This window comes from Lytechinus variegatus, chromosome 2 (assembly GCF_018143015.1).
Source record: "Lytechinus variegatus isolate NC3 chromosome 2, Lvar_3.0, whole genome shotgun sequence".
In the NCBI taxonomy this organism is placed as follows: Eukaryota; Metazoa; Echinodermata; class Echinoidea; order Temnopleuroida; family Toxopneustidae; genus Lytechinus; species Lytechinus variegatus.
In genome coordinates, this window is record NC_054741.1 from 53,639,334 (window position 1) to 53,651,832 (window position 12,499).

Here is a 12,499-nt window from a genome sequence, read left to right on the forward strand (position 1 = left end):
CTGTACTGTTCTTGGTCATACAGTATTGGTCCTATGCTGTGCGTATCTTCCCAGTGTACTCAATGTAACTGATGATGATATGCCAATCTATGATCCAATAATAATAATCAGAAGAGTGATGAAATATACTGTATTATGCTCTTGGCTTTCTGTCAAAATGTTACTTCTGAAACACGAATACTAAGATAAGCTTCTATTCTGTTTGAACCCCCTTCCAGAGAAAATTTTACCTGGTTGTAGTTTACTTTCGAACAGTTCTGTTTTCTCATTGTGATTTTATTTCTACAATCATGCAATAATTTCTTTTTAAATGGTAACTTATTACCATTCTTGTGTACGTCTTGTGTGGAAAAGGATAAAGTGAATCCCCGGAGTGAATCATATAACGATTTTCCACTACTAAGGAACCTTCCGTCACTCTGTCGCACGCTGGTCGTACTTAAAAAGACCGAAGAAGACCGAACTTTTTCTATCGTCAATTCTAGTTTCCTCCGTATACCTAATTCATGCACACAAACCGTGTCACAATGGAGGATCATGTGTGCTAAATTTCCTCTGGTTTCTCATGTAGGCATATGTCTTCCAGGTTAATCAATGATTACGATCGTGTTCATGGTACATTATATTCAATAATCATTTTCCACACTTTATTGGTGACTTTCAGTTCAGTTTTGAAATTATGCTACACTTTAAAACATGAAGTGTTAATTCAGCCCTTACATTGCTTGTATAGTGACTGCACTACAAGTGCTGATTTTCTGAACTAAACTAGAAAATCAGCACTCAGTAGTGCAGTCACTATACAAGCACTGTAAGTGCTGAATTAGCACTTCATTTTTTACAGAGTAGGTAACACAGCACTATAACTGGGAATGGGGCTCGTTCTGGGGTGAACTATTCCCTGATTGGTATTATTTTTTGTAAACGCATGTTCTGTATTCAAACAAGGTTCGTTTTGAATCTACATACATGACACAGATTTTTTTTCCCCTCAAGTATACAAATCAAGGCAGTATCCTCTAGGGATCATAACGGCATATACAATATTACATCAGATGAATTCAAATATAGTGAAATATTCTTCTTGGTAGCCTATTGTCTACTTTTTGCACCCTTTCATTTAATCGGATTTTTCCTGCTATCTCTCTTTTAAACACATGAATAAGACCATTTTCTCTTCTATCATATTGAGTTAAATTTCTTTCCAGAATAAACTTATAAATACACCATAGAGCTATTACTAAAACGATGTATGACACAGATATTTACCTCAACAAGGAAAAGGATGTTGTTATTCAACAAAAGCGAGTGAGGAAATTGGGACCGATGCCAACCAAGAAGTATGAAAATTGGACAGAACGCTTCAGTTTTTAATAGGTCTAGATATAGGCCTATAATTAGTATTTGGACTGATAGATGTAAATAAATATTGAGTAATTTGTTCCTTGTACCTTTTATTTTTCTTTACTTTGATCTATATTTGCGAGTGTGTGGGGTGTGGATGTGAAAAAGGTGAGGGCGTGCGAGTGTGTGCTTGTGTATAGTTTATCCATATTTTAATTTGCATTGGCGTGATTGTTAAGGAATTCATGACTGATATCTATGCATGCCATGTGTATAATTTACTTTTCACCTTCAAATGTCACAGAAACATAAACAGATTAACTTTCAATAAGCATTACAATGGTGATCACCCTTCTAACTAATAATCTTTCAATGGCCTGTTATCGGGCATCACACGTTATACAAAGTTAAGATATCGAGATAAAAAGTGTAAATATTAGTTTAAGTGATTGTTTTAATATTTCAAAGAAGATGATATTAAGATGATTCACAGGATTACTATTGAAATTATGCATTTCAGTAAAAGATACATTAAACATTGAAAAACGTGATTTCGTATTCAAAAGGAAACATATGACGATTGTATATTAGATTTGAAGAGATTTTTTCACTCTAATTGCCTAATCAGATGTCAAGATGTCTGTAATTTTAAGCAATTTTTAGACAACAGAATGTTGTAATAGAAAAGGTTTGATTTTAAACCAATCTAACGATCTATTAGGTATTTGATAGAGCGCGCATGCGCTTTAAAATTTGAAATTCGATAAACGTGTTGACCTTTCAATAGTGATGACATTTCAAAAGACCAATTGAGTAATAAACTTCATTTATCATTTCTCGCAGTGTTTTCATTGTTTTTGTTGTTGCACACCTGTAATAATTTGTCTAGTTAACAAAGTGTAGATAAGGGAAGGGATTGAAAAATATGATAGATTATGGGAGTGATTTAACAATTGCCAGTCAATAAATATAGCTTATCTCTCAAGTTTAAGTAATGAGGCGTTTTAAAGAAATCAAATAATGTAAGTGAATTATCGATACACTTTAGACCTCGATCGTATCCGAATATGATTTTATTCTTTATCTTACGAACGGTATTTATCTGCAGCAGTTGACACAACAGATCCAGTGATTACAAACTGTCCACAGGATATCGTAGTCAATGCCTCTCAAGCACAAAGTGTTTTCTGGAATGTGCCTAATGTCACGGACGATTCTCCGATAGCATCTTTCACTTCAAATTACAGTCCGGGTTCTTCGTTTCCTGTTGGTGAAACGACTACAGTTACGTACAGAGCAGAGGACGTCGCCGGTAACGATGCTACGTGTGTCTTTACAGTGACAGTCAGCCCAGCTCCAGGTGAGTATCATCAAAGAACCATCAGAAAGGCAGCTGGAGACAAAGATGGCAGTAGAGTCGAGGACCATTTGACTCTACCGATCTCTACGTCTTTTGTCGTGTTACGGTAGCTCCCTATTTAGTTATGATTGTGTTATGCACGGAACATATTGTATGGAGATATCCCCATGTAAGTAAGTTTCCTGTATACATGGGATGAGCATCCGCCCCACCCTTCACCGAAAAAAGGGGAAAATGCATGACGTTGTTATATATAAGTAAAATTGTAAAAACAAGCACCGTTATTAACGGAGCTGGGTCTTTTATACCTCTTGTTTAAAGATGGGGGGGGAGTTCCAAAGTCTTATCGAATCTGGGAAGAAGCTCTCTGGTGGACAAGTGTTCTGGCAAAGGGAACAAGGATCTTCTGAGAATGACCTCTATGCATAGATGTGGATGGAGTGAGGAAAGTAGGTGGGATGTCAATGAGTGAGTTGGTAATACAGTAGATTATCACCACCTTGGCCTGTGCCCTACGCTCTTGTAAAGTTGGCCATTTGAGCTGGTTCAACATGGCTGCAACACTGCTTGTCCTACGGTGACCATTACAGACGAAGCGTGCATAGCTTCGCTGCACCATTTAAAGCTTTTTTTATATTTGCTTGCGTGTGGGGGTCCCATATTATGCTGGCATACTCCATGATTGGTTGCAGGAGAGCTTTGTAGCACAGTTTCTTGACCTTTCTTGGACATGGCCGGATATTTTTTTATGACATGAAGTACTTGACACTTCTGTGGATTGAATTCCATTAGCCAATCTTGCTCCCATCGTTGCAAGGAGTCAAGGTCCTCTTGGAGACGAATGGCATCTTCCTCTGTCTTGATGTTGGCATAAACCATGCAATCATCAGCAAAGAGCCTTACTGTTGAGTTGTTGGAGAGATACTCTGGCAGGTCATTGATGGAGATGAGAAAGAGCATTGGCCCGAGGACACTTGCCTTGCGGAACGCCTGATGTTACTTGGCTGGTATTGGAGATGGATCCGTCCAGTACAACGCGTTAGGTCCTATTACCCAGAAACTCAGCTATCCAATGGTGAGTGTGATCTCGGATTCCATAAAATTGAAGCTTGTTAAACAGGCGTCCATGCGGTACTTTGTCAAATGTTCTTTTTAAAGACAATACCAGAAGCTTCCAGAATAGTGAATACTAGAAACTTCCAGAATAGTTGAAATTTGTATATATAAGCTGGCAGTTTCTTCAAGGACATCATCACGTCACTTCATAACAGATCAGAGTTTCACGCCAGACTTTATGTCAGAGAATATCTTATTTCCACCTGGAATACAACATTTATCTTCTGTGGAATTATTTGCACGCCATCAATGAACTGCTTTCAGTTACTTTGAGAGAGGAATTCTCAGTTCTCATCGAGATCATCAACCTGTTTTAATGAACGTTTTTCAACCCATGGATTGCTGAAATTGACTGTTAATCATCATCAACATCGTCTTCACAGACATTTCAACTCATTACAGTGATTATTGTTATTCATCGTGATTCAACATCAGTTTCATCATCGCCATCATTGTGAACTTTAATGTATGGAATTTTCGCCAGCCAACTGGGATGTTATCTGGATCATAACTTTGGAATAACAGCAGAACTGACACTTCAAGAGATGTACATGTAAGATCAATATTGATTTTTGTCTCACCTGCATAGCAGAGTGAGACTATAGGCGCCGCTTTTCCGACGGCGGCGGCGACGTCAACACCAAATCTTAACCTGAGGTCAAGTTTTTGAAATGACAGCATAACTTAGAAAGTATATGGACCTAGTTCATGAAACTTGGCCATAAGGATAATCAAGTATTACTAAACATCTTGCCTGGATTTCATGTCATATGACCAAGGTCAAAGGTCATTTAGGGTCAATGAACTTAGACCATGTTGGGGGAATCAACATCAAAATCTTAACCTAAGGTTAAGTGTTTGAAATAAAAGAAATAAAAATAAAAAGGCAGCCTTTTTATATCAAATTTTACATCAGCTCTAATCACTTATGGTTATCATGTAGGATTTTATAGATAAAAGAAATCAAACTTTTGAATTATCAAAATGGAGCCGTCACACCTGTCCCAATATTAAAAGTGTCATTGTAGAGAAGCTTGATATACTATAAAATAAATTAATCTGTGATATAACCATGCACTCTTCAAATGTTGATGACCTACATTTTTTAATGAATCTCCCTTTTTCGTGTCAAATGTACATCAGCACCCCCTGTTAAAAAATCGTTCCTTTACAGGGTTCTTGCACGGTGACATGAACGTTAGGGACAAGGTTCCAGATAAAAGATTAGGAAAGAAAACAAATATGGGATTTGATATAAAAAAATGATTGAAAATGTACAATTTTTAATCGATCTTAATTAGGATGGTTTCGAAAACTAAATGTAACCAGTAAGGTGAAAGTAAGTTATTCGGCATTGCATTCCAATTTCCGCTTATCATTTGTTTTAAGTAAAGAGCGAAAAATCAAGCAAGAATATCACAAAATTTTACTAAAGTTGGATGTAAGATAAGAAGGTAATAACATTTAAAATACATATTCAGGTGGAATGTAAATAAAGGAACTGGTAACATGCACCACCCACTCACTAATAAGTTTGTATTTCACGATCAAATATAAAATGGGTTTTTTTTCCTCGTTATAATTTGAAATGAAGTTTGATTGTTCTTTGAACATGAGGAATTTACATTGCTTTAAACCATTGTCATTCTTTGAAGAGCTTTTTTTATTTTCAGATTTGCAAAAAATGAATTATATTCTAAAATACGAAATAAAAAGTGATAACGTAATATATAGCTTTGTCTTATCTGCATACAGGCGCGCCGGAACTATTTCAGTTTTGGGGGGGGCAAAATCCCGAAGGGGGCACAATATTTTTGACAGCGTGAGATACCGAAGCGATCAAGGGGAGAGGGCGTGGGACCCCCCCCCCCCCCCGGTAAGGATTTTGTGTAAAAGTGGAGTTTAAAAGTTACGTTTGTAAGAGAATTCAAAAATAAATTTCTTGAGAATTAAACATAGAATTCACAACGAAAGAAGAAAACAATTACATTCCAACAGCGGATGTGGTTGACGGTACACCATGTGGAGTTTTCGAAAAAAGTGGATAAAGGAAGAAGTGAAATTGATAGGAGGAAGTAGACTGTTGATAGTCGAGTAATTTTTTGTTCAAACGAGCGTAGTCCTGATAAAGACAGTAAACCAGAAAAGGTTGAAGAAGAGGCTTGATTAGTTGATAGATGAGTACTCCTGCTCTGCAATCCATTCGCCGACTCAAGCTAGCATCTTCTCATTTATCCAATAAGTAACTACTCAATCCTCTATAACTCTTTAAACTTTTCGGTTTTACAGCTATTTCCAGATTCCATATGTTGCTCGAGTAACTAGCGTTCACGCGCGTTGGTGATATCGGGTCTGGGGAGCGTTTCATGAAAGGACTTGTCGGACGTTTTATCTGACAAGTCCCATTTTATCCGACAGTTACTATAGTAACAGTGCCTCTCAGCCAATCAGAATCACGAAAAGATGTCAGATCTGACAACTTGTCAGACAAAAATGTTGATGAAACGGTCCCCCGGTCTGAGCGTTTCTGGGCGACCGCGCGTTTGTTAGCCGACACAGCCAGCATGCAAATTGGTCTCTGAAATGTATTCATTAATAGGCCCCCATTCCACAGAACGGAGACCATTGAAAAACCACTGAAAGACTTAAAATTGGTGAGGTCTTACAGCGGTTTTCAAGATCAATGAAATTTGTCATCTCTGTGGAATGGCTCAGAAAGACCCCTCAAAGAACTCTGAAAGACTGATGGATATTTCTTGTCGTACTTAGACTAGTCCTCTCGAGATCTTTCAATGGTCTTTCAGAGATATTTTATGCAATAAGTGATCTTTCTTAATTCTTTCCATGGACTTTCAATGGTCTTTCAATGATCTTTCAATAATCTCTCATGAGTCTTACAGTGATCTCCGCAAAAATCTTGAGAGACTGCCGAAAGATCAATGAAAGACTATGAAGACCTTTAAAAGTTCATCGAAAGACCGCTGAAAGACTGCTGAAAGACCACTGAAAGACAATATTCCTGTAAGACCGTTGTAAGACTGTTTTCAACCGTTTCAAAAAGTTTTGGAGCCCATGAAGACCAAGAAGACCAATGAAAGATTGGTCAGGACTCGTGTAAGACCTCAAAGACCATTGTAGGTTCATTGAGAGACCTCTGAAAGATCAACCAAAATTCATGGTCTTTCAAAGGTCTTTCAGCGGTCTTGTTCTCTGTGGATTGGGGGGCTTAAAAGGTTAAACGTTATCACACTGTAATAAGATGAAAAAGGGGCTTATCAAAGGTATGTTTCACAGAGGGACATGTTCGTCAAAAGACGCAAGGCTTACTAAGATGTGTAATTGCCCCGTCACGGGCGAAATTTTTTCATTTTTGACAAAATAAATGACAATTCTTTGGCAAAATAAATGACAATTCTTTGGCACAAAATCTCGTTTTGCCCCAAAAAATTTTCTTTGGGGGGGGGGCAAGTCTGCCCCCCCCCCGCTTCCGGCGCCCTTGTCTGCATATCGCGCGTGTTATAAATACAATTTTTGGTGAAATCTAGCGTAAATTTTTAATGTCTTTACTTTTTTTATTTTGCATCAAATTTTGAAAGAATTTTCGCATTATGCTTAATTGATTTTCTTTATTCATTTCAAATCAACTTTTCGATGAGTAGATTTTACCCTCAAACTTGAAATGTGAAAAGTTCACATTTTTCACCGTTTCCTCTTTTTTATCAAAGTTCTATTTTAAATCCACTGCAAATAATACTGACGTTGAGTAAAGAGATAATACGCCAAGCGTATAGTTCTACAGTGCGTATCAAAAAAAAGTTTACACTTTGAAAAAATCCTGTAAAATTATACATTTGTAATATTCTGAAGATTTTTCCACATTTTAACATTAGTACAGATCCATTAAAGCAAATGACGATATAACTGTCAAAAAATATTTCCGCTTGAGTGAGCACCACTTACTTTTGAAAAGTTAGTGAAAAATGATTTGCGCAGAACTTTGAAATAGTTATGCAAATAAAAGTAGAACTTAAACATGAATAAAAAGTGGAATGTAGCTAGTAAAATTAATTTAAAGGTATCTTTTAACCTTTTTGACTTGTTTCCTTGCCCACAAACACTTCAAAGTGTGCGTTGCGCCCCACCCCACTCCCCCACACACCGAGGCCATCGTGACGATATTTGCTTTACACTGAGCTGTGATTTACATGGAATGGCTTAGGCTTTATTTTCATTTTGTTAATCAGTATCGAGCTTGAAAAATGTGTGGAGAAATAAGTATTAAATGAAAAATGAAACGTAAACCCACTTTCAATGATAAAAACTTCGTAAAAATGCTGGAGATGTCTGATATAAACTTTTGTTCAGATTCAGTTATGTCCTCAGATCCAGCTGGCACTAAAATGGTAAAGGTTGTGCTTACTAAGTGTTGAAATTTCAATTTGGGTGGCAAAATTGTTACAGAATGCTTGAATGTGTCCGTTTTATTTCAGTTGACTAAAATTGCAAGGGAAATGTATGAGAAATGTTTCGCAGGGCAAGTTTGATTTCGCCCTTCCCCCTTGACACAGCGTGAAAATGAGCATTTCTGCGCAAACAGATTTCTGCGAGCTTTACAAAAATGGACAGCGCTCACTCAAGTGTAGCATTCTGACAAAACTTTTACTTTCATTGGATAGATGAGACCCAAACCCAAAATTATATGTGAAAAATTTACCCACATGTATATTTTTTTCATTCCCAGGGCTTTTTCAAAGTGTAAACTTTTTTTGATACGCACTGTATATTGTCAGAGTGCAAGGTAGGGATTAGTAATTAGAACTAAAAACCAAAACATTAAAACTGAGTCGGTAACATGTCTTTCAACAGCTTGCAGTTCTTCGCCGTGCCTGAACGGTGGGACTTGTCAACCATCTGGGACTGGGTTCATTTGTGCTTGTCCGATTTCCCATACCGGTCAACTTTGTGACATCGCAGTCGGTATGTTCGCATGTTGAACATTATTCTCCAATTTATCATTTTGTGATATTCTTTTTCCACTTAACCTGTCTAACGAAGGGCATCATTTTTCGATGTTTTCCCATTACTTTAATTGGGTTCATCATGCCATTCCTTGCCGTAAAGGTCTGTTTGGTTATTTCGTGTGTGATCTTCACCGGTCATGTGCATGGATTATCGGGGCTTGAGACTCGGGCTATCTGATCCCCCCCACCCCTCTCTCTCTCGCTTTCTCTGTCTCCATATACATATATCTTTCTATTGCCCGTAACTATCACTCTCTGCATCGCCTTCTTTTGATGGTACTGATATAGAATGCTCTGCGGCTGCTAGAAACCTAGGGGTCATGTTTGATAATAATATGTCTCTAAAGACCCATGTGAACTACTTGTGCAGATATGCCTCGTTTGCATTGCATAAAATTGGTAGCATCCGTCAATTTCTTACAAAAAAGACCACCCAGAGGCTTGTTCAGGCACTAGTCATGTCTCGCATTGACTTTTGCAACAGTCTTCTGTATGGTCTACCTGATTCACAGATTAACAAACTGCAGAGAATACAAAATTCAGCAGCTATGCTTATTGCTAAACGTCGTTCACGTGAGTCTGTCACTCCACTGCTAAGGGAGCTTCATATGCTAAGGGTTCGTGAACGAGTTGATTTTAAGATCCTCTTGCTTACTTTCCAATGTTTGATAAAATCAGCTCCAGTCTATCTTCAACAATTAATATCAGAATACTCGCCCTCCCGCAACTTGCGCTCATGCAAAAAATCACTCTTAGCAGTTCCTGCCATCAACACCCAGTCTTATGGTTCCCGATCTTTTTGTTCAGCATCCCCTCAACTTTGGAACAACCTACCTCAGAGCATAAAACAAGCAGACTCAACTGACAAATTCAAATCTATGTTAAAAACTCACCTTTTTGTTAAATAGATCGTCCTTAGCATATGCCGCTTGAACTGTCTACTTTCAACTGTCAACATGTATAATTTAATTTTAGCTGAAATTTCTTGTCTTCCTATTTATTTTCCTTAAGCGCTTAGAGACATTCTTTGTGATAAGCGCTATATAAATGTTGTCAATTATTATTATTATTATTATCTCTTCTTCAGACGCCACTTTGTATTTGATATAATACCACTCTTTCATTTCTAGATGCAATAATATCATGCAACACTTATATTATCTTTTCTTACATTAATAAGAGCTAATTTCATTAATATCTCTCATTAATATATGATTTATTACCTACTTATTAATTGATACAACCACATCAACGAAACAGATTCCATACAAGCACACCAATTGGTAATGACGTAATAGATGGGTCAGTCTGGAGTCTGTTCCTCTTGTGTTGGGTATTCATTGCCCCTCCTTGTATTCACAGTGGTTTTCTTCATTTCCAGTCCCTTTGTGATAGTGTTCCCTGCAAACGTTCAGATGATTTATTCATTTGTGGCTAAGTGTATGCATGGTATAGGGGGATTTGTGTAATATTGCCGACTTCTCGTAAAATTTTGGTTTTTATATCTTCATTTTGCATTGCACGCATTCGTGATTTTGTTTTTCTATTCACAATTTTTTTCCTATTTCATTTCATGTTCAATTTCCTATTACATTAAATGTTCAAGTGTCGGTGCGTACGCGAAATTGAGTCGGGTTTAGTTAAAGATTGGAACTGTCATCTTCTGACGCTGCAGAACGGGAGCTTGCAATAATAAATTGAGGTTTAATGATGATGGTGATAGCAATGAAAAGGAAAAGAAAAGAAGGGAGAACTGAAGGGGAAAATAAATAACATTTCAGGAGGAAAACAGTTTTAGTAAGAGAGGCATGCATCCAGTAACCGTATCATACCCCTTTTAAGTGAGAAAAATTCGTCGCATTCTGTTGTTCTGGCCCCCACCAACAAAGTACTCTAGCGCCGCCGCAGGTAGAAGTGGTTGTATTATAACTTCATCTCTTTAGAAGTAGGAGGAGGAGTGGTGGTGAACTACGTGCTAAAAGGGCATTTTACAATCACTTCGCAGACGCTTTCTATAACACAGAGAACGTTTGTCAAAAACCCTTCATAACAAAGCATCCTTTGTCGAAAATCGGTGATTCAAAATAGCAATGTCGTCGTAGACGCCGGAAAAACGACATAATTACAATTTGTTACCCAATCCCAATCTCAAAACGATGTGTTGTCCCGGTCGGCCAACTTTCGACAATGACCTCTAATCTGTCCATTGTGATTTGACGGGTATTTTTAATAGATTCTGAATGTTTTTGCACAAAGCCTCTGCGAAGTGGGTGCTAAAATACGCTAGTGGTGGTGGTGGCGTCTGCGGGAGTAAATAGGGAGTTTTCGAACGGCGACGTACGGAGGATCCGAGAGCAAAAAATATATATTGTCAAACGCCCGTCATGACAAAGACCATCAAAGAAGTCTAGGTCGAAAATTGGAGGATCAAAGCCGCAATTTTGTCGTTTATTCTGTACAAATGACATATTTGCAATTGTTCGTCAGCTCTGAAACTTAAGACGAAACTGCCGCTCTTGTTCGCCAATTTTTGGGAAAGATCTCCCAGCTGTCATTTTTTATTTGAAGGTCATTTACAATACATTTACTTTGTACTAGAATGCTTCATACGTCACCAAGCGAAAACTCCCTATTGTGGCAGTAATAACAAACTAATTGCAGCAATAATCATGACAGTGTTAATTTTATCATGAAAATGATAATGTTAATTATAATGATAAAAAAGTGATCATTTTTATCGATTATGATCAAAGTATAACAACCGTGATGATTATCATAAATATAACTCATAATGATGATGGTAATAATAATCATCATCTTCATCTTTATTTTAGTTATTATAACAATAAAAATGATGATAATTGTTGGCATTACAGTAATAGTACCAGTAATAACAATAATTGAAATAATATTTTTTTATCAGTAAGAGATACCTACTGCAGATGCCAAATTATATGGTCTTATTGCTAGCATGATTATAAAACAGGTGCAGCATATATATCTCTCAATAAATAAAAGGCCTAACAGTGATTTTTGTCTCACCTGCGAAGCAAAGTGAGACTATAGGCGCCGCTTTTCCGACGGCGGCGGCGGCGGCGTCAACATCAAATCTTAACCTGAGGTTAAGTTTTTGAAATGTCATCATAACTTAGAAAATATATGGACCTAGTTCATGAAACTTGGACATAAGATTAATCAAGTATCACTGAACATCCTGCATGAGTTTCACGTCACATGACCAAGGTCAAAGGTCATTTAGGGTCAATGAACTTTGGCCGAATTGGGGATATCTGTTGAATTCCCATCATAACTTTGAAAGTTTATGGATCTGATTCATGAAACTTGGAAATAATAGTAATCAAGCATCACTGAACATTTTGTGCAAGTTTCAGGTCTCATGATTAAGGTCAAAGGTCATTTAGGGTCAATGAACTTTGGCCGAAGTAATCAAGTATCACTGAACATCCTGTGCGCGTTTCAGGTCACATACCAAGGTCAAAGGTCAATGAACTTTGGCCGAATTGGGTATATCTGTTGAATTACCATCCTAACTTTGAAAGTTTATGGATCTGATTCATGAAACTTGTACATAAGAGTAATCAAGTATCACTGAACATCCTGTTCAAGTTTCAGGTCACATGATCAAGGTCAAAGGTCA

At 37.3% G+C, this 12,499-nt stretch overlaps 1 protein-coding gene across 5 annotated transcripts in view; it reads left to right on the forward strand.

Annotated features, from left to right (window-relative positions):
- The window catches only part of LOC121408365 (neurogenic locus notch homolog protein 1-like), a 153,774-nt gene that overhangs the window by 92,981 nt on the left and 48,294 nt on the right, over positions 1–12,499 (forward strand). For all 5 annotated transcript variants that reach the window (XM_041599815.1, XM_041599816.1, XM_041599818.1 and 2 more), the window contains one exon: positions 8,687–8,797. In XM_041599815.1, coding sequence (XP_041455749.1) covers positions 8,687–8,797 — 111 coding nt within the window. The remainder of the gene's footprint in view (positions 1–8,686; positions 8,798–12,499) is intronic.